This window comes from Phyllostomus hastatus, unplaced genomic scaffold, assembly GCF_019186645.2.
Source record: "Phyllostomus hastatus isolate PE091 unplaced genomic scaffold, TTU_PhHast_1.1 phas_scaffold_78, whole genome shotgun sequence".
NCBI lineage: Eukaryota > Metazoa > Chordata > Mammalia > Chiroptera > Phyllostomidae > Phyllostomus > Phyllostomus hastatus.
In genome coordinates, this window is record NW_025334041.1 from 65,523,197 (window position 1) to 65,550,539 (window position 27,343).

The 27,343-nt window shown below is 46.0% G+C and overlaps 1 protein-coding gene across 13 annotated transcripts in view; it reads right to left on the reverse strand.

The window, feature by feature from the left end:
- Nucleotides 1-12,508: 12,508 nt before the first annotated feature.
- KANSL3 (KAT8 regulatory NSL complex subunit 3) overlaps nucleotides 12,509-27,343 on the reverse strand; it is a 41,896-nt gene continuing 27,061 nt past the window's right edge. For 7 of the 13 annotated variants that reach the window (XM_045827352.1, XM_045827355.1, XM_045827354.1 and 4 more), the window contains exons 12-22: nucleotides 26,377-26,440; nucleotides 25,743-25,943; nucleotides 25,369-25,525; nucleotides 23,874-23,951; nucleotides 22,324-22,515; nucleotides 21,779-21,863; nucleotides 21,232-21,362; nucleotides 20,261-20,370; nucleotides 19,623-19,845; nucleotides 19,152-19,285; nucleotides 12,509-15,113 (exon numbers count right to left, since the gene is read on the reverse strand). In XM_045827352.1, coding sequence (XP_045683308.1) covers nucleotides 15,093-15,113; nucleotides 19,152-19,285; nucleotides 19,623-19,845; nucleotides 20,261-20,370; nucleotides 21,232-21,362; nucleotides 21,779-21,863; nucleotides 22,324-22,515; nucleotides 23,874-23,951; nucleotides 25,369-25,525; nucleotides 25,743-25,943; nucleotides 26,377-26,440 — 1,396 coding nt within the window. In that variant the 3' untranslated portion in view covers nucleotides 12,509-15,092. The remainder of the gene's footprint in view (nucleotides 15,114-19,151; nucleotides 19,286-19,622; nucleotides 19,846-20,260; nucleotides 20,371-21,231; nucleotides 21,363-21,778; nucleotides 21,864-22,323; nucleotides 22,516-23,873; nucleotides 23,952-25,368; nucleotides 25,526-25,742; nucleotides 25,944-26,376; nucleotides 26,441-27,343) is intronic. The other 6 variants (XM_045827359.1, XM_045827358.1, XR_006784380.1 and 3 more) reach the window with 5 other exon arrangements.

Below are 27,343 nucleotides of genomic sequence, written 5' to 3' on the forward strand. Positions count from 1 at the left end.
TGCCACCTTCGGTGCAAAACTGTGGAGAAAGCTGGATACATGTGAGTGGGAGCTGTGCTGGGAGAGTCCAGGAAGCAGGAGAGGGACTGGGCACTAAGGTGGTACGAAAGTGACAATAGTGGGCCATGGGGTTGAAGCTGGCTGAGGGGCTATGAGGAGCAGAGGGAGTGAGGGACCCAGGCAGGGGGTGCGTGGGGGTGGGTGGGAGAGAATGTCAGTGGAGGAGAGGAGGTCAAGGACCAAGGGATCAGAATGTGGGAAGCCTTGAGATCAGCACAAGTAAGAGTTGTCTGCAAGAACGGGGGAAAGAGGAACTTGAAGGTCCGTGGTCGACAGCAGCAATGATAGAGGCAGGGATCTAGTCTCAGAGCATGATCTTCAGAATGGAAGCCACAGGCTCTGGATGCAGTGAGTGGCTGCCAGTCCCTGGAGGGACTGCAGGGGAGGGGTCTTGGTGGGCACTGCTGTGGCTGGCAGTGGGAGGGAGAGGAAGAGGTAGCTGGGACCCTCACAGGTAAGCGTCAAATTTCCATGGCTCATGAAGGATTTAGGCTCAAGACCGGAGTCTGTAGACAGTGGCCTGAAGATGTGTTTGGTTTGACCCATATATGATTTTTAAAAAATGCTTTTGTAACATTGCCAGCACTTAAAAATCTAAAGATCTCACATAAAAATTTAGAACCTGGGCTTATCTTTAAACACCAGAATTTCTGGCCTTGTGGGAACCACTGCTCGGAGCTGAGTGGTGGCTGCTACCCCTTGGGCAAGGTGTGCCTGATGGTCTTTTACAGTCCTCCCAGCCCCACTTGTCCCCAATCCTGAGGGACTCAGCCCCCTAGTCCTGGGCTGCTCAGGCATCAGGGTGCAGCCTTGTTTCTTGTTGTCATAGATAGGCCAAGGCCAGTTTTCTAAGCAAATGACTCCAAGGATGTCACTGCTGGAAAATTCAATGGGCTTCCAGACAGGAAGGCAGGGCAGACTTGGGTAATTGCCAGCTCGCCCATGCAGTGTCCCCTGGTTTACCAACCAGCAGGGGCAGAAGGTGGTGGGCTGGACAGTGGATGGAGTGGGCATTTCCGTCCCACCTCACTCTGGTATCCCAGAAGCTTCTGCCCCTCCCTGGGCCACATCCACAAATCTGTGGAATGAGTGTGGTCACTTCCAGGTTCTGCACTGTGACCCAGAATGAGGCGCAGATAGGGTCTAGTGTCTGGAAAGGGGTGTGTCACCTGTCCCCTGAACACACCCCTGGTCTCCAGAGGATATTCCCAGCTCCCCTGGGTTCCTGGCCGCTCCTGCAAAGCCAACATCATCTGCCCACAGCAAGTGGCAGCCACCACCCACAGGGAAGGAAGGAGCTCCTGGGTAGGGTCCTAGAAGGGTGCCTCCCACTTCCACTCCTCCCCAGTGGCTACTGACTTGTCTCCAGTTCTCAAGATTCCTCCCACCTGCCCACCATGTCACTGGAGGGGGCTGCAGGCTGTGGAGGAAAGATCAAGGAGCTGGGAGCCAGACACAGGCCCCAAGCCCAGGTACCCATGGGTTTAGGCCCAGGGGTGTCCAACCTTTTGGCATCTCTGGGCCACACTGGAAGAAGAGTTTTCTTGAGTCACACATAAAACACACAAACATTAATGAAAACTAATGAGCGAAAAAAAGGTTTTAAGTAAATTTATGATTTTGTGTTGAGCTGCATGTGACCCGAGGGTGGCAGGTTAGACGCCCTGGTAGGGGGAGTTTGCAGGTTGCAGGCCCCCCAGCCAGAGCCTGCACAGACCACAGATGTGGGGGGGGGGGTGGTGTGCAACCAGGTGCCCCTCTCTGGGTACTGCTGTCCTGAGCTGCAGCTGGATCCTGATGGCTTGTCTTCACTAACCCCACGGTTAGTGGTGCTGCTCTGGTAGCTTGAACTGGGCCAAAGCAAGGGCACTCACACCCCCAGAGAATCAGCAAATGCTGCAAATAAGACCCCTAGCTCATCCTGCTTCTGTCAGCACACCACACCACTGCCATCCACTCCCCTCCCACTGCTTTCCTCCCAGGCCTCAGCTAGAGGCTACACTTTCAGGAGAATATGATCTCCTGTCCTGTCTTACCCATGTTCCCAAGGCACCAGCCTGTACCTCAGAGGCAGTGTGTCCGCTAAGTGGACCACATGGTGACATCAGGCAAAGCACTTCCCTGGCTGCGACAAGAGCTACAGGCATTAGTGAGGGTGCTTGGCAAACTGGAGCCCTGGGCAAATAAGCATCATCAGCTTTGTCTTCCGTCCTGCATGGCCAGCCTGTCCCCTGCCTTTCCTCTCAGGGCTTCTGAAATTCCAGTGTGTGTGACTCCTGCTGCTGCCCTGTCTGGCTCTGACTCAGACTAATCCTGCCCTTTGGGTCCTATGTCTGGGTCAAGAATGGCAAGTCAGCTTCACCCAGGTACCAGCCCTGACTGATCATGTTTTCTGCAGCTCTGTGCCGAGTCAGTGTGAAAGCGGTGCAATTGATCGACAATGTCTGCTAAGGCCCTGGGCAGGGGGCATGCTCACCTGCCAGGGTTGCCATCCCTGGCTCTGTACATCGTGACGACTAGCTGGTGACCCCCCGGATCCTGGGCTCCCTGCCACATCTCAGCCACAGGTCCTGTGTAGAGATGCCATTTCCCTCCCACTGAGGAAGGGCTGTGGGCGGGCAGGACCTGGGCAGGGAGTCCAGTCCTAGAAGCTTGGGTGGGACATCACTTACCCATGAGTTCAATGCCTGGGTAGTGGTCAGGCAGGGAACTTCCTGGGAGAAATCCAGTAGGCCACCCCCCTCCCAACCACCACCACCACCACCACCACCACCAAAAAAGGTCTTTCCTCATGGGCTATGTGGACAGGGATAATCTGTGACCACCACTGAGAGTAGAGTGGAACAACTGCAGTCTCACTTGTAGAGTAACTGCAATGCTTTAGAGATGGGGCCTGTGGCCTTGGGTATGGAGAAATCTGTAGAGGATAAATTAAATCATCCCGAGTTCCCCTCCGTCCAGGCTAAGAGGATTCCAGCTGGGTCCACAGCACCATCCCAGGATTAGTATGGAACACGAATGGTTTAAGTCACTCTTAAGAATTCTGTTCCCTACTTCCCCAGCCTTTTGGCCTGGCTGCTGGGAGCTGCAACCAGCTTTGGCCACTGAGATCTGGTAGGGACTAAATTGTCACTTCTCCCCCAATTCATATGTTAAGCCCTATCCTCCCATGTGACTATATTTGGGTCTTCAGGAAGGTGATTAAAGTTAAATGAGATCATAAGGGTGGACACCCTAATCCCATATGACTGGTGTCCTTATAAGGGACATCCTTTGCCATAAGGGGACAAGAGGGCCATGAGAGCAGCCTTCTAAGTAACTTGCAAACTTGTTGACAAATGAGGCTGTGGAATGGTGTCCCAGTCTGCCTTTAGCTGAGTCCAGCCTCACTGCCAAGTGCCCACCACTGCAACCCAGCCCCCAGACTGCCGCCCTCTGCCACGTCTCCTGCCTGATTTCCTGGAGAGGCTGCTGGCAGCAGGATTCCAAGTGTAACGTCCTCAACCAATATCAGTTTCTGCCTGGCTTGATGTGAATTTGCATCTATCTTGTAGACTCCTAGATGTGCTCCCCGTCACATGCAGATGCCCAAGCCTTGGTCATGATGATTAAATGTTACGTTTGACAGTTGACATTCGTGTGCTTCCCCTAGACAGCTCATGGCCATCTCCAGAAAGATCCAGCACAACCTGTTTTCCTGTCAGGGCCAGACACTATCTAATTGGACTCATGGACCTGAATCAGGGTCATGGCTATGCTCCAGGGAGGCCCTGCATATCCTGGGGCACCCCAAATCTTGCTTGGAGTCTGAAGCATTCCCAGAATCCTCTCCATGAATTCCTCTTTGAGTATAAGCCAGCCAGACCACAATGTCTGCTGCTTGCCACTTGAACACCATCAGCCATCCAGGTGTCCTTCACGGTGAATGTCCAGGGGCCCCAGCCATAGTCCCAGGCAGCAAAGTCACATCAGTGATGCTGGGCTGAGCCTTGCTGCCCTGCCAAGTCAGCAATGACTGGGAGGACTCACTGGGCCTTGAGCAGAGCTGGGCTGCCTAACAGGTCAAACTAACAGCCCTCCATGGCCAGTGCAAGGATTTTGCCTAGGAACAGTTCTGAGTGCAAGGAGCTCACAGTGCCCTGAGCTTCCATTTCACTGGTAAGTGAAGGACTCTGTCCAGACAGGAAGTCAGGCCTCTAATCTGTAATAAGGGCAGGAAAGCTGGCTAGGTAGTGAATCTGAATCACTCCAACATTTTCAGGAAATAGAGTTTTGAGTTCAGCTACATTCAAGAACTGGGACCAAGAAGGAGGCCTGCTTAGTCTTCTCTGGGAAAAATCGAGCCATCATTTGTATGCACACAATGCCTGGAGTTCACAGGGCAGTCCTTGCAGGCTTCTTCACCCCACCTGGGGCCTTGTCAAGCTTATGCTTGTGCAAAAAGCAAGGGGAAGTCAAATCAGACACAGTGGAATCTGGATTCTAAGTGAGAGGGAGGGAGAGGGGAGAGAAAAACAGAGACAGGAGATCTGTCCTCCCTAGGAAAGCAGGTGTCCATTGACCTGCAGGAGGAATGAGGGAAGGTGATCATCATAAACACCCAGAGAGCGCTGCAGCATCTGTCGCTGATGACTACCCACGCTCATTTGGGCCCCTTCACTTTGGTCCTCTCTTACATTATGAACCATCTTCCCAAGGTACGAGATAGAAAAAGACCATATTCACAAGCTCCCTTGCTGTCCCAAGCAAGTACGTGACCTGGGTGCCATGACACATAGATTAGAAAGGGAGCCATGGGAGGAGGGGACCAAATGGATTTGGTTTATAGAGGTCTTGTTGCTACTGACGATGGAAAACCTAGTTTGTCACTCTTTTCTGTTTGTACATTGTGGGATTAAATCAATTTAAGAATTACTACCCACTAGGAAGAGAACAGCTCATTGATATGAAATGTTCAAAACTGAGTTTTGTTTTTCTGTGTCTTCTTCACATATGGCTAAAATTTTGTTAGAATCAAAGCTGTAAAGCCTGATTGTATGTTTGCATGTCTGAGTATATAGTATGTTCTTGCCGTCAGATGGTATTATCAAATCAGGTTAGATTACAGAGCTCTTAAAGGACCTCTATCCTGAGATTTATTCTAGAGAGAAGAATTTATATAAATTGAATATTCCTAAAATCATTGCAAATTAAGGAAATTGAACCTCTAATTCTTTCAATGTGGAAAGAAGGCATTTTTTGTACAAACTAACCCAAATGTTTTAGGAATTCAATATCCCATAATGTATATCCTTTACGAATGAGGTGAATTTACCAGTTTTGACAACAGCAATGTCCTCTGAGCTACCAGCATTAAGTACAGTACAGACCTACATTTTATTCTGTTTGCGTATGTTCTTTCTAAACTTCTACAGGGTTACTGATCAAATAAGCTAGCATCACTTCTACTTAATGTTTAAGATTATGAAAAATTGATGTTTAACTGAACTAAATCATTCTGACAGATTTAATTTCAACAGTATTCATACTTTGTGTGATTTTTTTTGTTCTTAGTATGGTTTTTTTGTTCTTAGTGTGGCTACCATTGCCTTAATCCACTCTTAGGTTCATATACTATCAGCTTCTTAGTATCTTTCCACAAGAGCTTCAGCCTGCTTTACATTTTCTTTCTGCCGCAGGAGAAAGAAAGAAAATGTCTTATCTTTTCTTACTGCCCCAGGCCCAATCATTAATATTATCTAAAATTTTAGTTCTAGATGGGGATACATTTTGTGCCTGACTTTTTTTTAAACAATAAACTTTAGAAAAATATTTAATCACCCTCACTTCTTGTATTTCTTGCTACTTGGTCTGGATTTATTTCTAAGTACTTCTAAATATTTCTGAGTCTTGGGTATGAGGCTTTTGAAGCCTTGCATGCCTGAGAACATTTTTATCACGCCCTCACATTTAAATTCTTTGCTTTTTTCCTTCAATATATAAAAAACATTAATGAACAACTTCTTGAACCCAAGGTTCATTCTGAGATGTCTCATGTCCATCTGATTCTGCTTCAAGCTCTGTGGTGAATCTGCATTTTCTCCAGGGGACCCTTTAAGATTTTGTCTCTGACTGTATGCCCAGATGTGGGCTTTCCTTATTGCTCCCTTTCGGCAGTCCATGTAAACCCTTTCAAACTGAAACCTATTTTCTCTTAATTCCTACAGCTTTTCTTCTTTTAAAATCATCTCCTTAGTTTTATTTTATTTATCTCCCCAAGACTGACTGACCAGTGTGGCTCAGTTGGCTGGGCATCATCCTGCAAAGTAAAAGGCTGCTGGTTCAATTCCCAGCCAGGGCACATGCCTGGGTTGCAGGTTCAGTCCCAGACACGGCACATGCGAGAGGCAACTGATAGATGTTTCTCTGCCTTTCTCCCTCCCTCTTTCTCTAAAAATAAATAAATAAAAGACTCTTAATTCTGTTGTACTATTTCTACTTCCAGTTTCCATATTTCTTGGCTTTTCCTGATGCCTTCTGGTAGAGTTCCTACTTATAACCTTCCAATTCACTAATTCTTTAGCCATCTCTCTTCTTTTATACCATCATTATCCTGTTTTATTTTTTCAGTAACTAATTTTTCTATCTGGTTCTTTTTTAGTTTTCTTATTGTTGTGTCATCTAATTTCTAACTTTAACTCCTTCCATACATTCACCATATATGAATATGTATGGACTTCTTGGTCCATCTCTTCCAATGATTCTGCTTCAGAAGGTATATGTTGTCCAGTGTGCTGCCTTTTTGAGGTGATTCTTTCTTTAAATGTCTAGTTATTTGGGGGTTGGTGTCAAAAAAGGCCAGTGGTCAAAGAAGAACCAAAACTTTCATTTCAATGAGTGGGAATGAGGCCTCCAACCCTTATTCCCACTGTATCATTGGAGAGCATATGATTAGCCTGGACACCCACCCCTACCTGGAGGTAACAAGGCACCCCTAACCCTAGATGGGATGTTGGCAGCAAAGACCTAATAGAAAGTCAGAACATTTACACTGCTCAGGAGTAACAAGGGCATGTAACCCCTGAAGTGTAAACTGAGGCAGGGTTAAGAACAATAACAAGGCATCCTTTCCCATTCCAGCCAGGCTGGTATTAGCAGAGGCCCAGTAGGGAGGTGAAACTCTCACCTCCACCCAGCAGCAAAGAGGAGCCTCTCTCTCACCACAGAATCAATGAAAACTATATGGGGATCCTAGACTTCCATCTCACCTGGCAGTACCAAAGCAGCTCCACCTTTATCCTGGCACAGAAGTCTCAAACAAGAGCTACTAAAGCATAAGACTTAAATAAGATCTATAGTTTCACAGGAGACATCCAAGATGTCCAGGTTTCAATTGAAACCTCTCAAAACATACCAAGAAGAGCATAATCTGCCCTGGTTGGGTGACTTGGTTGGTTGGAGCGTCATTCCACGCACCAAGGGGTTGTGGGCATGCCCTTCCCTAGTCAGGGCATGTACAGGAGGTAACCGATCAATATTTCTCTTTCACATCGATGTTCCCCCCAACCCACTTCCTCTCTCTCTAAAACATAAAAAAAATCAATAAACATATCCTCAGGTGAGGATTAAAAAAAAAAACACCATCAAAATCTGAGCTTGGATGAAAAAAAAAAATCAACAGATCATCAACACTGCAATGTCATAGATATCAGAATTGTCTAATGAGGATTTTAAAGCAGTTATGATAAAAAATGTTTCAGTGAGCAATTATGAACACACTTGAGACAAATGAAGGTGTCAGAAGTTATAAAGAACAGACTTCTGGCTAAGATGGAGGCATAAGTAGATATATTTTGCATCCTTGAACCAAAAGGACAACAACAAATTTAAAAACAACCAGAACTGCCAGAAAATCGAACTGTATGGAAGTCTGACAATGAAGGAGTTAAATAAAAAACATTCATCCACACTGGTAGGAGGGGCTCAGATGGACAGCCGGGTCAGAGAGTACTCTTGGCAAGGTGATGACTGGTGGTCCCACATTTGCGTGTGGGTAAACCAGAAAGGGCAGCTGGAGAGTGAGAGAAACCATGGAACCTAGGGTTCCAGCACAGGGAAAGAAAGCCTCAAAAGTCTCTGGTTGTAAAAACCTATGGGGGTTGTGGCGGTGGGAGAAACTCCCAGCCTCAAAGGACAATTTGTTGGAGAGAACCACAGGGTCCTAGAACACACACAAACCAACCCACCTGGGGAATCATCACCAGAAGGGCCCAATTTGCTTGTAGGTAGCAGGGGAAATGACTGAAAGCTGGACCAAAGTCCAACAAATGGCATTGTTCCCTCTCTGACCCTTCCCCCACATATATCACTACAACCCAGTGATGTGGGTTGCCCTGCCCTGGTGAATACCTAAGGCTCCACCCCTTACAACATAATAGATGTGCCCAGGGAAACAATATGGCCCAAGTGGAAGAACAGATCAAAACTCCAGAAAAATAACTAAGCGATGAAGAGATAGCCAACCTATCAGATGCAGAGTTCAAAACACTAGTAATCAGGATGCTCACTGAAATGGTTAAGTATGGTCACAAAATAAAGGAAAACGTGAAGGCTACGAAAAGTGAAATAAAGAAAAATATACAGGGATCCAGCAGTGAAGGGAAGGAAGCCGGAACTCAAATCAATGGTTTGGAGCAGAAGGAAAAAAAAAAAACAGTCAACCAGAACAGAATGAACACACAAGAATTCAAAAATATGAGGAGAGGCGTAGGAATCTTCAGGACAACTTTAAACATTCCAACATCTGAATCATAGGGGTGCCAGAAGGAGAAGCCAAAGAGCAAGACATTGAAAAGTCTTATTTGAAATTGAAAACTTATTTGAACAGATAATGAAGGAGAGCTTCTCCAATCTGGCAAATGAAATTGACTTCCAGGAAGTTCAGGAAGCCCAGAGAGTCCCAAAGAAATTGGACCAAAGGAAGCACACACCAAGACAAATTATAACTACATGATGTAAGAGTAAAGATAAGGAGAGAATCTTAAAAGCAACAAGGAGACTGTTAGCTACAAAGGAGTTCCCATCAGATTGCCAGCTGATTTCTCAAAAGAAACCTTACAGGCAGGAAGGGGCTGGAAAGAAGTATTCCAAGTCATGAAAGGCAAGGACCTACATCCGAGATTACTCTATCCAGCAAAGCTATCATTTAGAAGGGCCAATAAAGTGCTTCCCAGAGAAGGTCAGATTAAAGAAGTTAATCATCACCAAGCCCTTATTATATGAAATGTTAAAGGGACCTATTTAAGAAAAAGAAGAACATCAAAACTATGAACCATTGCCCTGGCTGGTGTGGCTCAGTGGATTGAGCATCAGTCTGCAAACCAAAGGGTCACTTGTTCGATTCCCAGTCAGGGCACATGCCTGGGTTACCAGCCAGGTTCCCAGGAGGGGGAGGCAACCACACATTGATGCTTCTCTCCCTCTCTTTCTCTCTCCCTTCCCCTCTCTCTAAAAATAAATAAATAAGATCTTAAAAAACTATGAACAGTAAAATGACAACAAAGTCACAAAGCCACTACTATCAACAGAACCTAAACAACCAAAAACAAAAATAAACTAAGCAAACAACTAGAATAGGAATAGAATCACAAAACTGGAAATCACATGGAGGGTTATCAGCAGGGAGGGAGTGGGGGAAGGACGAGAATGGGGAAAAAGGTACAGGGAATAAGAAACATAAATGGTAGGTACAAAATAGACAAGGGGAGGTTAAGAATAGTACTGGAAATGGAGAAGCCAAAGAACTTATATGTACAACCCATGGTCATGAACTAAGGGTGGGAGAGGGGAGAGGGAGGGAGGGGGGAGGGGGTGCAGGGCAGAGGGGAGTAAAGGGGGAAAAATGGGACAACTGCAATAGCATAATCAATAAAACATATTAAAAATAAGCCCTGGCTGGCGTGGCTCAGTGGATTGAGCGTGGACTGCGAACCAAAGTGTCGCAGGTTCAATTCCCAGTCAGGGCACATGCCTGGGTTGCAGGCCACAGCTTCCAGCAACCGCACATTGATGTTTCTCCCTCTCTCCCTCTCTCTCTCTCTCTCTCTCTCTCTCTCCCTCTCTCTCCCTCTCCCTCTCTCTCTCTCTCTCTCTCTCTCTCCCCCCCCTTCCTTCTTTAAAAATAAATAAAATTTAAAAAAAATAAAATAAAAATAAAAACATGGGTAAACACAATAGATTTTCCTTCTCTTGAGCTTTCTAAATTAACATTTGAAACAAAACTGATAACACTGTCTAACATGTTCCTCAACACATAGACAATTATATTAGAAATGGGGGAAGATAAAGGAATATAAAGAGAGACTTGGCTTCTACACTTCAACTAGTTGGTACCAGCAGGCTACAGTAAGTTTTGTGTATTCGTAATGCAACATCCACAGCAACCAGTAAAAGCTATCTGTACAAAGGCACACTTAAAAATACTACAGATAAATCAAAACGGCATTCTAAAAAAAAAAAAAAAAAAAAGGTTCAAGCAACCCCCTGAAGGCAGGAAAAAGCAGCACAAAGACAAACAGAAAACAAAAACTAAAACAGCTGACTTAAACCCTAATACATCTATAGGGTGAGGCAAAAGTAGGTTGTTCAGTTGTTCGTATAGAATAATAATACAGTAATTATTAAATAATGCAAGAACAAAGTGTTTTGTGTACTCACAACTGTAAACCTATCTTTGCTCTACCCTGTGTAATTACATTGAGTGGAGACAGTCTAAACACACCAATTAAATGGCAGAGATTGACATCAGAATGTCAGATGAAGTAAATTTCGGGGCCAAGAAAATTAGCAGGTAAAGAGAGACATTACATAATGACAACCCACCAAAAAGAGACACAGGGATCCTAAATGTCTATGCACCAGATGACAGAACTGCAAAATATGTGACACAAAAGTTGACAAAACTAATAGGAAACACAGACAATCCCATAATTAGTGTCAGAAATTTCAACACTACTCTCCAAGAACAACCGTCAAGAACAACTTGACGGAAAAGAATCAGCAAGAACCAAATGTAAGTGCGCTGAGGCAATCAGGGTCACTGGGTGCAAAATCTGAACTGGAAGATAGAGAGACCTGCCACCCACAAAAAAAACTGAAGCTTAAAAGTCCTGTAACAGGACCAAAGCTGGTTCCTAGTCAGTTGAGGTCAGGAGGCAAGTAGCAGAAACTGTCAGGTCCTGTCTGTGAGAGCACCTACGGGGAGAGGATTCCCTTTATGAATTACTGTATTTTGTCGTGTATAATGTGTTCCTGTGTAAGATGTGCACCCACACTTTGGCCCCAAACTTTCAGGAAAAATATCTTTTGTTTTAATTTTTTAATCATTTATATTTAGGCACTTTTTGGTATTATAAAGGAATTTTAGCATTTATTTCTGAACATATTATGGTACAAGAAATTTCATGTAGTGAATGACTACAAAACACAAGAACAGATACAAGGTATTTCAGGTACTACTCATGTATAATGTGCACCCTTATTTTTCCCTAAAAAGTGTGGGTAAAGTGCACATTAAAGATGGCAAAATACAGTAATTTGGGTGCTGAATGGTTTCTGCTTCCTGCAACCACCAATCCTAACATATGCTTTAAAAAGGGAGCTAATAAGGTACCAAAGATTTTTCTGCATTATAATTTGCCATGGCCCTGGATACTCCTGAAGTTTAAGACAGCTATCATCTGAACCACCTAATTCTAATTTCTCACTTCATCTGACTCCCAAGTCAGTGAGAGTAGAGTTGGAAGGGAGAGAAAGAGAAGGTCAAGTCTCCACTACAGATGGTGATAAATGAGCCCACTTGTACTCAAGCTGTCTATCACAACTATGGTTTCTACCCACATAGGGTTCCAGTATGAAGGATGGGGGCCTGGAAGTTAAGGATTGGAGGAAAGGTCCTCTTGAATAGTTCACAAATAATCTGGAGTTTCGAATTCATTCACTCACCTCTTTATTTATCATAGGGGGTGAAGATGTAGGATATATAATGGGATTTCAATTTCTCAGGACCTCACTTACTGACTCAGGCGAGTCCCACCATAGCAGCAGGAATCATGGTAGGCTGGGTGGGGCACAAACTGAAAAGGGTCACATGAAGGCCAAGCAACCATCTTCTCACCTCCTGGGTTAGTCTCCACTTCTGGTCTCCCACCGCAGAACCTCAGCAAGTGCAGAGTAAAACAACAGACGCTAGTATCAGGCTGCCTGGGTTCTAATCCTGTTTCTGCCATTTCTTATGGTGTGATATCTCTATACCTCAGTCCTTTCACCTATGAAAAGGGAATTACAGTACCTACCTCATGGCACCAGCATCAGAGATGAGCATAGGAATTACCACAGTATCTCAGCTTTTATTTTTTGAGCCACTTCACTGGGTGGTTACCAGAAAAAAACACGAGAAGTCAGCTGAAAATAAATTGGAGTGATGCAAAAGTTGCTTTTATTTTTCAATTGTTTTTGTTACGTAAAAACACAACCGTCACAGTGGCTCAGTCTCTAACCCATCCAGCCCAGGACTGTTCTTGTGGTGGGGCCAAGAACGGACAGGTCTTCCTCCATCTTCCCAAGGCATGAGGACATCTCCCAGAAGGACAAATCCATCAACACGTATTTGTCGTCCAAGAATTTAACTAAAGCCTTCTTTATCCCTCAACATTTTGGCCAGTAGTATCCCCGTCTGAGGTTCCAGACTCCAGGTCTGCTATGTGACAGAGGAAAGCTTCCTTTTACATTTCAAACAGTGTGGTTGGAGGAGACACGTGTAATTGGGCAACATGATTCTATGGACTTCAATGACATCCCCCTTTAGCCTGTCCCTCCGAAGTGAGGAATCCATGTTCTCACAACTCTCCTTCTCCAGTGTGGCATTCTTCAGGGTATACAACTCAAGCTTCAGGAAGTCATCCGTGGGAAGTACACTAGGATTTACATGAAAGCAGGAAGATGTGTTAGTTGTTCCTCTGGCTCCAGCACACACTGAGCCAGCATCTTTCGGGAGCAGCCCTGCCAGCACTGTCTAGGCTGCATTCCCAAGTTAGGAATGGCTGTTTAGGGCCCTCTGCCTGTCCCAAATGATTCTAAAAGCTTCACATAGTCTCACAGTCCACCCTTCCTCAGGTCCTGTTGTTATATTATTCTACCCATAAAGTTATCGATCCCCTGACCCACTGATACCTCTTTTAGATTTCATATCTTCTTCAAACTTACTAACTGCCTCCTGAATTTCAGAAAGCAGTTTACCCACCAGCTAATGTAAGAATACAGTGTAGAGGGGTGGGGAGTGTAAGGGGACTAAATGGTAATAGAAAAAAAATACAATAAAGGTTAAATAAAATAATAAAATATAAATCTGGGGGAAAAAAAGAATAAAGCGTAATTCTGTATCATCACCACTGAAACCAGCTCTGTAGCAGTCAGGGGGGAAGGGTATGTGTAAGACGTCATCTCCACTCTTGCCATACATATCCCCAGATCTGTCTCGTCTGAGACTCCTGCACACTGGGCACCCCTCCTAGCTGCTACTCAGACTGGAAGGTGAGGCTCCTGAACTGAATGCAGGTGGCCTGGTTTGGATATACACTGCACAAGGGTCAGGACCCTGGACCACAGTTGTGGCCATGGCATGCTATGGACCCTCCTGGCCTAGAGGTACTGAACTGAGTCCACTGGGTTGCCTGACTTATCACCACAGTTGGAAACATTCTAGAGTATGGAAGAGAAGGGAGGCTGCTGTGGATAACAGGTTCTAAGCCAAACCTAAAACTACCTTTGCACACAAGTATTGTGAGGAGGGAAAGAGGAACTCCAAGCTCCAGCGTCAGTGATCACTTCTTCAGGAACCTCCACCTCCCAGGCTCAGGGTGGCACCAAGAGCCCTGTGCAGTAGTGTTGGTACCAATGATTTTCCCACTTTGAAGCAAGCAGACAAGTCATATAGGAGAGAAGGAGAAACAATGAAGCATGACCTTCATCATCTTGATGCTTCAAGTTCCTGGAACGGCCCAGATGTTAACTTAGCTGGTTTTCCCTGTTATACCTTTAAGCACTGGAGGGAGAGATTTTAGGGGTGAGAGTTGCATCCCTCTGACCTTGCAAATTCTTCTCTTCACCAGTGGAAGAGCAATTCCTTAGGTACTAGACGCAAAGCCTCAAACCCAAACCATTTTCACTGCAGGACTTACTGATACATCCTCGAAGCTACTTCATTTGTTGTTCCATTGCTCTTCTTTAACCTTCCTGGACCAGCAGGTTTTCTGCCAACCATGATGGAAAAAAAAAAGGGGTGGTTCCAGTGCTCATCTCCTAGCAACTGCTGCTCTTCACATGTGCATGGCCAATGGGACCGAGAGATGACAGCTTGGTTAGTTCTCTTTTCTCTCTCATGGATTTGAAATCAGGAATTCTTGGTCTCAGCAGGCTACTCTGATGTGGTTCCGAAGAGGAAGCTGCATGAGGAGCACTCTCTCATGCTACTCGATGAAGGCAGCGGCAATGTCCAAAACAAGCCCTTTTCATACTGACCAGCTGACTGGTAGGCCAGGATGACCTCGGTCCTCAGCAAAGGGCTCTCAATCTGAACCCCAGCAGGCCTGGATCATGTGGATGTTTTCTCCAAACTTGGCATAGGGGCACCACACAGGTCCAAAAGGAGGTCCTTTATGAAATGCAATGAATGGTCCAACACTGCTACCTGGGCAAGTAATAGCTAGTGCTAGTAACCCATTAACCGCCAAATCTTCTGAGGAGCCTGGGAATTCTGGGAACCAGACCTGTAGATACTGGAGGAAGATGCTCCCCTTGCTGGCACCATATCACTTAGCCTAACAGTTTCATAAGACCAGAGGCCCAACCCCAAAGACGGTTGGCAGGGAGACAAAAATGAGTGTCTTAAAGATGTCTTCAGACAAGTGGACAGCTTAGTAGGACAGCATATGTACCCAGGGCTCACTGCAGCAGCCATCACCAATCTGGTAAAGGAAGACCATCACATGGCATCTTCAGGGCGCTGGAGGCAGGCGCTATGGCGGGAGAGGTAGTGAACAAGGGTCAGAACTTTGCCAGGTTAACACATCCAGATCCTCTGGCCCCTCCTCCCACTCCTGAGATTTATACCAAAGTAATTCTCAATAGGGAAAAAGCTGGGTGCGCAAGGATGTGTGTTCCAGCAGCCAAGTGGTTTCCAGAATGTGGATGCTATACTCAGAGACCCACCTCTACCATTTTCTAGGGCCAGTGGCTTCTGAGCTTCCTTTTCCTCATCTGTAAGATGATAGCATCTGTTTAACTACAAAGGTGAGCTCTTATTATGCATGAGGAAAGGGGAAATGTAGGAGAAGGAACCAGGTGAACGTTAAGGGTGACACTGTTGAAGGGAGGTTTTCCATACTTGTCTTAATGATGTCATTCTTTAGGTCTACCCATTTTTTAGGGGTTGTGGAGGGTGCCCTGAATTGCTGAGCCCTGCAGCTCAGGAAGAAGGAAGCAAGGTTGAGAGAGCTAGCCTTTTCTCACCAAGGTTCCCCCACTTCTAGATTTCACCTTTGGAAAACTCCTGAGGTCTGTGAGAATGCAGTAAAGAGAGGAGGATGGGGGGCCCAGGAGAGGAGGAATGAAGAGGGTCTGGCAATCAAAACTCAAAGGTGCTCCTCCCATGTGCTCACCCCACCCAAAGGCAGGCTGTGCACAGGTGCTTACTTTGTCCTGGTTAGGATTACACCTGACAATGAGCCTACTCCCCAGGGGCTGCTATAGGTGACCAAAGGCAAGGATCCGTTCTCAGGACCCTGACACAGGCAAAGCAGTCTCTGCCCCCACTTCCTCCTCAGCTTTTCCACTGTAAAGAGGACATGATAGTTCAGCTCCATAAAGGAAACACACAGCAAATACCCATCAATGCCAGAAAGAAAACAGGTTAATTAAGTGCTTGCACAGACCTCAAGAGATATCTTAGTTGGTATTCACAGATATTTTTATTTTTAAATTCATTCTATCCATAAATATTGTAATATGTAACCCAAAAATAGAAAGGAATTATTTTTTCAAACTTTTAAATACCATTATCACATGTAAGAAGGTTAATAATTCCTTAATATCAACAATTATCCAGTTAGTGTTCAAATTTCCAAATGTTTTACAAATGTTATAAACGGGAGGTTTGTTTCTCAACTTAAAGTTGAAAATTCATCTCCCAAAGCCTGCAGAGGTTCTGAGACAGCTCCTACTAATCCCACCACCACAAAAACTGCCAACTCACAAAACTAGGTGAGAAAACCAAAGCCCAGAGAGGCTGGGTGATTTGCCTGAAATGACACAGCTTGCTGAAAACAGAGGGCCTGACCATAGCCCAGTGCTTTCCATGGTATCATACTGTCTGGCAGTCTGAACACAGTAAGGTAACTGTTAGGTTTCAAGTCAGCAAGTCTTAATCTAATAATACCTCCTCTGTCTGTAAGAAAAGAACCACCACTAGAACCCTCCTAGTAATTACACACCTATTTTACTAGGATAAAAACCAAGCTCTCAAGTTAATTCCCTCAGGTAGAAGTCAGATACTATCTTTATTTTGTGCTTCCACTGAGCTAGGAAGGATTCTCGACGTCCTCTAATCTCTTCCCAGCACTAACCAGCTCGCCCAGGCCACAGCAGACCCAAAGGACCACTGAACACAGAGCAGGGTGCCATGTGGTGGGGACCTGGTTCTAGTTGTGCATCAGTGCACATCAGCAAGGTCACAACAGCCTGAAAATAGGCTGCTATGGCTTACAGGTCATTTCCATCAAACTGTCAAGGAACTGGTCATTCCGTGCTATATAAATGTTTCAGAATATGAGGAAAACATAAAATACTTCCCATCTCGTTCTATAGGGATAGAGTTATACAACTGGACAAGGAAAGCACACACCCACACAAAAGTAGGGGTGACTGAACGAAAACCACAGGCCAATCTCACTCATTAACATAAAAACCAAAATCCTAAGTGAAATAAAAGCAAATCAGAAGAGTGCTTTTCCTCTGAAACACTTGACTATGTGCATAGTAATCTAGAATGTGAGAGCAGCGATGGCAAATGAAGGAAGAATGAATGGATTTGACAGTTAGATCCTCATTTCACTTAGCACATAAAAATAAATTCCAAGTAGACTGAAAAGCAAGAGGTATATGAACAAACAAAAGCACTTCACAAAGCACAGTTTCAATACAGGATGAAGGGAAAGTTCTACACGTAGGTGGTGGTGATGGCTGTGTAACAATGTGAGTATGCTGTATTACACTGAATTGTAAGCATGAAAGGGTAAAAATGGTAAATTGTACATATGTATATTTTACCACAATTTAAAAAATAAAATATAAAAAAGAAAATGCAAAATGATTATACTCTTGCAGTGGGAAGGGCATACAGAAAAAGATTTGATGATTACACTGTATAAAATATTTTAATGTCTGTATGAAAAGGATACAGAAACAAAAGTTAAAAGACATACATTTAATACTTTGATGGAAAGGAAAAAAAGGCAACTGGAATAAAGTATATGTGACTTGACTATATATAAAGCTGCTTTAAAATAAACAGGTGCAGAACATAACAGGCAATTCATAAAAGATATACAACCTCATAAATAATCAGGAAAATGCACATTAAAACAAGTTCACTTTTCACCCATCAAATCAATAAAATTAAAAATACTGATTTTCACAATTGGCAATGGTACAAACAGATGTTCTCATCACTGTGGCTTGAACAGTAAATCAGCAAAACATTTTGAAGGACAATTAGTCAGCAGCTTCCAGGTGGCAGATTCATATACCCTTTACCTACTGGTCTCCAGCCTGCAGGAATCTCCCAGAGGTAAACAAAAATCATGACAAGGGTGTCCACTGCGCCATTATTTATGATATCAGAAAACAAAATGTAACCTAACTCACTATCCATCAGGAGGCAGGGAAAACCCACTTTCTCACACTGTCCCTTGTCAGGTAGTCACCAACAAGACATAGGTAGGTCTCTTTGTAACCAACAGAGAAACATCCACAACATATTTTCTAAACAAAGGCTAGTTACAAAAATCCATATTTTGTGATCCCATTTTTGTCAAAAAATAAGAAAAATCTAGAAGGATGCACTGGCAAGCCATTATCAGTACTTATCATCTCTGGGAGTGGTCTCATGGGAAATTTGTACTAAATTACATTATTTCTGTAATGTTTATATTACTGAAAATAAGCACAATCACTTTTGTAATTGAAAAAATAATGAACAAAATTTAAAAAATGAGAACACCTCCACCTCTCTGCAAAATGGCAAGGGGTGGGGCTATGACCCCCATGAGTGCCAAGAAACAACCCCTGTACAGAGGAGCTTCTGGGCCAGCCAGGAACTATCCTCTGTCAATCATGTCCAGCCCCCCATTCCCAGGTAAAGTTGGCAGTGGGAATGCCAGCACCAGGGCCAGCTTTGCGCCATAGTGACCAGCACAGCACCTTTCCTGCATGGAAGGCCTTGGCTGAAACAGTGGGTACTGAAGGAAAGCACACTCCATACTGGACACAAACGACTGTTTCCTTTAATCTCTGATCTCTGCATGGCTCTCAGATCACCATGTAAGATTAGAAACATTTCACTTCAAAAAATCATAAAGGAAATCAGATCAGCTGAGAGGAACTAAAGGTGACTCCTGAGTAAGAGCTATCAAAAACCTAGTTGTGCTCCAAAAAGATGGCACTGAGTGCCAAGATGTGGAAGGGCTCAATGCTGGAGAGCCTCTGCCACGACCTCTGCATGGTGATGCCGCAAAGGGGGGAGGAAAAGGGATGGAGAGGGAAAGTAAACAACACATCAAACACTAGGCACTGCGACACATAGGAACATTTTACCTAATTAATCCTCACAATAGCCCAGGGAGTGTGACAGAAAAAGAAGCTCAAAGAGGTCCATGACTTGCTAACAGATCCCAAACTACAAACCCTGAGTCTGGATTTGAATGTTATGCCTACAAACCCAGTGCACCAAAACTTCCCAATGCTGGAGCCTGTGTCCTTATCTTCCCCAGCAGACTCACCTGTGAGTTGGAGGGCAGCACCTGGGAGGTGGACTCCTCCGAGTGAGCTGCTCCTGGGCCCATGGGGCTCAGTGTGGTGATTCGGCTTGGTTGCCCACGTAGGGTCAGAGTAATGGTGGTGGGGACCTTCAAGCCTGAGAGAGAGAAAGAGCATGGGACAGAGGTTTTTTTGTCACATCTCCACTTTCCTTTCTTGGGAGTTTCTTCCCCACCTAACACACCTCCCTCCGCCCCGCTCCTTGGCCTCCTCCCCAGCTGGGTCATCTACGCCCTATCAGTCATTCTGAAAGGCCAAAAGGAAACAGCCCATGTTCTTTCAAACTCTCTAGGGGATGGACCCCCCACAAGCTGAATTACTGAAGGTCAATGCCAAGACCCTAGTTGGGTCCAGAGTCTTCCTGTGTGAGATGGGAAAGTTCTGGGGGAAGATCCTGTATCTGGGAGTCCTCATGGCTCTCAAGAAAGACTCACCTGATGCTTGGTTAGAGATCTGGGCCAGGCCAGGGAGGCTGCTTGCCAGCTTGGCGAGGCCCCCATTGGTCAGCAGCTGGTGGATGGCTGTGGGCTTCCCACCAGGAGTGGCACCCAAGGAGGAGAGTGTGGTGGCCACAGGAATGGTACGGACAATGGTGCTGGTGCCCGTGGTGATGGCACCCAGGCTCTGTATGGGGGTGGGCAACTTCACACTGGTGGCCTGTGGGACACACAAGCCCAGGTAATCAGAAGGTGTTGCCCAACAGCCACATTCAAGTGTGGAGGGCCCACAGCATGTTATTAAGAGCTGCCATGTATCGAGTGCCCACCACATGCAAGGTATTCTTCCAGGCACTTTCTACATATTATCTTACAGTGTCCTCAAAACAACTCTGTGAGGGAGGGACTATTATCCTCATTTCATAGACAAAGAAATAAAGATACAGAGAAGTCAAGAAACTTGTCCAGTGTCACACAGCAGTTAAGTGATGGAGCCTTAACCTTTGGTAGCTCCCCTCTGGGAAGTCAGAGGCTGTCTGTCCTTGACTCAGATTCCAGATTCCCTACCAAAACCAACCAAGCTGAAGAGGTCTCTTCCCCACACCTGCCTGGCCCAGAAGAGGGCAGATATGTACCTGTGGGGATGGTCCTGGGGAGGGATTTGCCGGGAGACCAGAGGTCTTGCTGCTGATATCCTGCAAGCTGAAGCTGAGGCCTTGGAGGAGGCTGCTGGCTGACGTGGCCCCTAGGAGGTGATGTGACAGACATCAGCACAAACTCAACCACTTATCCAAGAGCAGTCATGCCCATCCAACCTCAACAACCAGGTAAATGCCTGTGCTCTTGCCTTTGGACATTCCCAGCGCTCCTCGCGGAGGCCAGCCAGGGCTTCTTCCCAGCACACCTGCTGATCACCTACATATGGACGGGTCTACGCAGACCCACAGCCTTCAGTCTTTCTACACATCCCAACCTGCTGCAAACCACCCACCCTACATTCTTAAAACTTTAGGAAAACCAAAAAGAGCTTCAATCCCCCTTTTCAGAACTCTAAATTCCCTCACTTCTTTTCAGGGAAGAGGAAGAACTTTTTAAGCCAAGAGAATTCCAAGTACCTGATGTACACCTCACTTTGCACGTAGCCCAGGGGCCTCAAAGCAAAGAGAAAGGTCCTCTTGAAGAAGGGCATGTGCCTTGGCTCTGCTGGGCTCAGGCAACTAGCCTTTCCAGTGTCAGGTGTGGGTGGAGAAGGTGAGGAGACATGCATAGGCAGAAATGTCTCGCTTACTAACGTCCAGTATAGCACATTTCCGGTTTTATTCAATCAGATGTGTTTATAAACACCAAAATGAAACACTATACTCATATCTCCCATCAGTGATTTCTCGTCCTTAGAGTACATGATACACTACCCACAGACTGGGTTGTTTACTCACTGGACATATTAAGGCCAAGAACTTCATGCTCCTTGAAGCTAACTCCAGCTTCCCTGATAAGCCCAAGACCCCAAGGAGTTCCAAATACAGCTCCAGGCTGCTTTCCCATGACCACCCAACAGCAGCTTCCCAGATTCTGCTGAGGGGCCAGGATGCTGGCCCCCAGATACCTGGGAGGGAGCTGCTAGGGGAGGTGGCCACTAGGCGGCTCTGGAGCGTGTGCAAGGGACTGGGTGCGTTGCTGCTGGAGACCACGGCAGAGGCTGGGCTGGCTGACACACCCCCTTCAGAAGCACTGGACCTAGACACAAAGACAGGGCTCCATTATCTGAAGGCTGGAGGGCAGCAGACCCTGGCAACATAGGGAGGGTCCAGAGCAGGGCCCAGCAAGGTTTCAGCAATGGATGTAAGGCCAGAACCTTTGGTTTTTTTACCCCACCTTCTGAATCCAGCCTCTAGTCCTTCTAGAAGTCATGCCTAGAAGTAAAAACTTCAAACCTTGAAGCAAGAGCTATGGGATGCTTTGCAAACTTTAGGTAAAAATGAACTGAACTCTGAGTTTGTCCAAAAGAAAAATAAAGGTCCGACCCAAAAAGAAGTCACATTCCCCAAACTGACAGAATCCAGATTCTATCATCTTCCCAAAGCATTAAAGTGAACCAGGAAAAGAGGCGAAGAGAGAGAAGGGAAAACAGCCAGACCAAGAAATGGACTCACTTGGTTGTGGTGAGAAGCCCTGTGAGCTCCTTTGTCCCTGCTGACGACTGCCCCAGTGTCATCGTGATGGGCTTCCCTCCCATGGCTGCAAAACAAAACCCCAAGGCTTCCCGTTAGTCCTGCTGGGTGTCCCTTTCAGACCCCACAGCCAGGCTAAACGCAAAGTAGTACGGACAAAGATCAAAGAGGAAAAATGAAGAATAACTACATGAGAATAAGAAGAGCTAGAGTTATTGTTTTCCTTCTACTTTCTAAGCTTTCTGGAATATTTTATCTTTAATTGAAACGAACAATAAAACCCCAAATATATGATGCACTGAATGACCCCAGAGCTTCCTCTGATTTCCATCCTGCCTTCCTGATCCTGAATCAGATCAGGTCATTGCCCACCTTCCCCACCCACAGGCCACCTTGAGCCCTCTGATCCAGGCACCTCTTGCACTAAAGGAAAGGCGGAGCCCCCAGCAAGCAGCTTCAAGAGGGCAATGCTATATGCCCTGGGAGAGCTCAGTCAGTGTTTATTAAAACAGGCCAAGGAAACTCACCTTCTGGGGCTCCTCCTTGGGAAGGAGTACAAGACCCACTGGCTGGGTCCCCTTGGGAGATAAGGGACACCTTGATCTTGGGTCGCTTGGAGGTCTTACTGCCAGACAGAGGACTGGAGGGATGGTGCCGCTTCAGCTGGACCCTAACATCTTCTTTCTCTGCTTCCTCTGTTTGTTCTGATGAAATGGGAACTAAGAGATAGAGCTGGGGTAAGGTCCTCCACAGTCTCAACAGACAGTGAGACTTGGGACCAGTATAAGTATGGCTATGTATGGGGACACACAAGAATACCAGCCACGCATGGAGTCACACTTCAAAGATGATAGTCACTAGGTCAGTGCCACCTTGTTCAGCCCCACCTGTGGTAGAACTCCACTTCTTCCCTCTCAGAGAATGGCACCAAACTCATCCCTCATTCTATGCTGGAGTCAGGAAGAAGGGGGTTCTGAGTTGTAGGAACAAAAAAACCAAGACACCCAAACCCAGTCTAGCATAGGCCAACCAAAACAGAGGCCTCACCATAGTGGATCTCAACAGTGCTTCCCTGACTCAAATGATGTGATCATTTTCCTGTTCAAGCCCTCCCCCACATGACATAGCTGGAGGGAGGAAACATTCTAGCAAAAAGCAATGGAGGAGCAGGCTGCACAGTTTTCCCTACATAGGAGATTTTCACAGGGCTCTGAGTCTCCCTTGCCCTAGGAGCCCAGGGTTGAGGGTCTGCTTGCCACACAGGTGCAATGAGAAGGAACGCCACCAGGACTTCAGGCTAGCTTTAGGAGCTCCTAGGCAAGGGATGCTTCAGCCAAGGTGCCTTTACAGCTCCTGCCCCAAAGTAACAGGGCAACAGTGGCACATGTCACAACCTAGTCCCCAGGGCTCTTGTACTAAGTGCAGAGAAAGGCTGCCTGTTCACACATAGGCTTTACCCTCTGCTGAATTAAACAGACTCATCCTGTAAAAGGCCAAGCCTTGTTATCACTCAGGCTTCCTCATAAATCTCCTTCTCTTTACACCCAGAAACTCCTAGGCCCCAGTCCTTCTTGTTAGCATAAGCAATCAGGGGTGGGGTGGGCGGAAGGCAGCAGTCACATGAGAGTAGGGGCAGTTGGCATGGGCTACAGGGAGCTACTCTAGACCACACTGAGGGCATAATTAGTTGGAAGAATTGCTTAGGGCATAGAGGCATCGACTACAATCAGAATTAGAAAGAGGTAATAAAAGAGAAAGGAGTTAACAGTCTTATGCTGGTAAGTGGCTGCAGTGGCCAGGATGGAGGGGGGAAACCAGAGTCAAGGAGAAAAACACCAAGGAAACTCAGGCGCACAGGCAATGGCCACAGGCACACATGGAGAGGCAAAGAGAGAAAAACACCATGAGAGGCAAACAGAAAGAACAGAGAAAAAGCAAAGACAATGGAATAAGCAAAAGGAGTCAGAAAAACAAAAAGAATCAAAAGATAGAAAAAGGCAGAGACAAAAGAACAGGAGGAACCAAACAAGGACAAATGCGAGGCCGCGGTGGGGAAGCAGAAGAGAGCAATACTCACCAAAGAGACAGGAGGAGGTGCCGGGAGGAAGAGCTTTCCTCACCAGCATATTCTGTTTCAGAAAAGCAGCGAACTGTGCTGGAATGAATCAGAAAGAATTATAGAATCATAGCCAGCCAGAGAAAGGAGACAAAGGGAGTAAGAAAGAGATATGAAAATGTTCTAGAAAATGGTCAACAGGGGCTATTTCTGGAATTACTGAATTGACTTTGCTTTCAGCAGCCCCACGGAATCATCTATAAATTCAAAATAGAGATGCACCTGCCTCATGGGGCCACTACCAAGATTCACTTAGCCACAGCAAGTCAAGCACCAGAAAGAGACCCTAGCAGGTAGTAAGGGCTCCATAAATGTTAGCTATCATTGTCCCCTTTGCCTATGAGCTCGGGCAAAGCCAGGGGCTTTGGCTGCTGCTCCATGATTCTCTGGATCCCTTTTCAAACCAACTCACCAATCAGCCTTCCAGGTCTCCTTAGATTCTCAAGTAATTATCTCCTCTAGAGGCACTGCACACAGATGGCTCTTTCTTCATTAAAAGCCTAAGGGGACACCTCCCACGCAGAACTTGGCTCTGGCCACCACTTAAGAAAGCCTAAGTCACAAGGCATCCACATGGACCTTGAGGGCCTGGCCTCTTTTTTGCCTTCACCTTTCCACTTTTACCCTTTGGCTCCACTAAAAGAAACCCAGAGGAAATAAACAGGTCAGCCTCCTGTCACCTCCACCCTTTTCTACTTGACAGCCAGCTCTGGCTGCTGCCTCTCCCTGGACCTCAGGATACATGCTCCTGGACATATCATCAAATGTCCGTGCCCAGGAGACCTTGTCTTGGGGCTGCCCAACTGAATCAAAGTTGGAGGGAGAGATGTTTCTCCTCTCCCTACCCACCAAATTTTCCCTTTGCTGGAGCTTCTTATGTAGCAATCACTGACCTCCAAACTTCAATTTCAATCATACCAATGTATTTCCCAGCCTAATCTAAAAGCTATCTGCAGAGACCACAATAAATCTCGCCAAAAGTCCCAGTGTGGAAATTTTAACTCTTAAGAGCAAAACAAAGAGGCATGATGCTCGTTAAGTTGCCCTAGAATCGGATGAATACGCCAGTCACCCCACCCACGTGACCTGGAGAGCTCCCTGACTACAGGAGTGGCTAGGCAGGCCTGAAACAGAAGCTGTAGCTTCCCCAGTTGTGAGTTAGAAAAATATTTGAGGCCAGTATACATATAGTCAGCTTAGAGAGCCTAAATGCCCAGAACACCAAGACAAAGCGGTAACAAGTGGGATGCTACAGCCCCCTACACATAGACATCATGTGATGTTCTACTCTGAAAACAGCCCTTGGTATTCATCTCAAGCTAATTTTGCCTGGACAGAAGTGTGGGAAAGGTGCCTCTCACATGGCCCCTGTAAATGCCAGTACTTTCCAACTGCCACATGATGTCAACTGCAGAGGACGAATCCCGAGAGAGACCACTGAGCCAGGCACTTGTACCTTGAGCTTGTTTGTGGGTTAGCACAGCCTCTGTCCGCTGCACATGTCTCTTCAGCAGCTGAGAGCTCCCGGTCTGACTGGACTTCTGGACAGAGGCTACAGTGGTCACTTTGGTCTTAGGACTGGATGTAGGGCTGCTGGACACACTGGACAGATCCTGAGCAGGGTGAGGAGAACAGGAGCTGGGCCAATGTTGTCTGGATTTGACCACCAATCAGCATGTCCCCTAGAATTCCCTGGTCAGGAATTCTCTCCCTGTGGGAACTCAAAGGCCTACAGCACTGGCCCAACATAAAGGAGTCCTCAAGAAGCCAAGACACCAGCTCTATGATCCTCATTCCCCAGCAAAAGTGCCCCTTCCCTGCCCACATTACCTCAGAGCCTGAAGGGGAGGCAGGCAGCCTGGCAGCTGGTGAGGCGGGTCGACTGCCCCTCTCAGGAACCTCAAAGGCCAGGTCTCTGCGGGTCACATCCCGAGGCTTCTTCTTCTTCTCAGCATCCTGGTCCCGAGGCTCAGCGCCCACATGCCCCTCAGCACGAGTTAGCACGCCAGTTAGAAAGTCCACAATCTCATCCTGGTGTAAAGAGAGGCCCATGCCTGAGTCCTTGGCTGGAGAATAGGGATCTTGCCAACCGTTCCAACTAAGACTGAGTACCTTGGCTCTGGTGTCAGAGGTGCCAGGCCCTCCCAATGTGCACAAAACCTTGCACCAGTAACCAGTAGGAACCTCTGTGAGGTGGCACCCTGGGGTGGTCGTGTGCCACCATTCCCCCAGTGAACCCATTCACCCCAAAGCTTTCTACATCTTAGTTGATTACTCTCCTTTCCCTCTTTTCTCCCTTTCTTTTCTCTTTTTCTTTGCTTATGATAAAGGGTTACCAACCAGAGGCCCCAGAGTATAACTCCTCACCCTTTAGAGACAAAGAGGCTACTGCTGATAAGCCTAAGCCTAAAAGGCTGCAGAAAGGAAGCCTAGCTGAGCAAAAACACACAAAACAACTGTGTACCTGAATGCACCTGTCCACCATGCTCTGAGTCAATCCTTCTGATTTCTTCTTTGCTTTGCTTATTCTAAAAGACAAAAAGGAGGAAATCTTCTAAGTATTCCATGGCATCAAATGGAGATAAGAGTGAATTTCTCTTCTGCAGGTTACTTGCTAGGCCCGGGAAGGAAGACTATGTTAGCCCTCAGGCAGGTATTACAACCTCTCTGAACCTTAGTTTCCACATCTGCAAAATAGGGAACCATAATGCCTCATTTGTAGAGCTGGATGATCACACAAAAGAACATATGGGAAGTGCTGGAACTGCACATTCCAAAAGTCCTATACCTATGGCTTCAGAGGCTGAAGATTTCACAAGTCCCCCAACACAGGCCCAAACCCCAAGAAGTTGTCGAATAACCAAGACTAGAAGGAATTCTCTCAAACGTCTCTGGATAAGAAAACAATAAGGCAGATGTCAGCAAACACCCACTCTAAGCTGTCTAGTTAAATAAGCACACAAATGAATCTCTAAAAATGAACATATAAAAAAGGAGGCCCCATAAATAACACAACCTCTTTTTCAATACATTTCACAGAAATGTAACTAAAGGCCCTACAGGTAACCAGTCTTATAACAGAGGAGAGGCTGTCTCAATAAGTAATGCTGCCTTTATAAAACCTTCTCAAACTCTGGCTGTTTATACTCCAAAATATATACAAGGTGTTTAATACAAATAAGATGTATTCATATTCATCTATTTGTAAGGAACAAAATCTAAAGAAATGCCTACCCCAGTGAAACCATAATGACAGACACTGTATTTACAGGGTCTCAAAATGTCTCCTCCCCACAAGATAACTACTAATTACAAAGGGAAAATAGTAACTTTATGGTGGAAAAACCTGGTAGATGCCACCATAACCTGTGATCAAGGTCAACATCACCAGTGACAAGACAGGTCAACATCGTGTATCCTCTGAGGGGGTG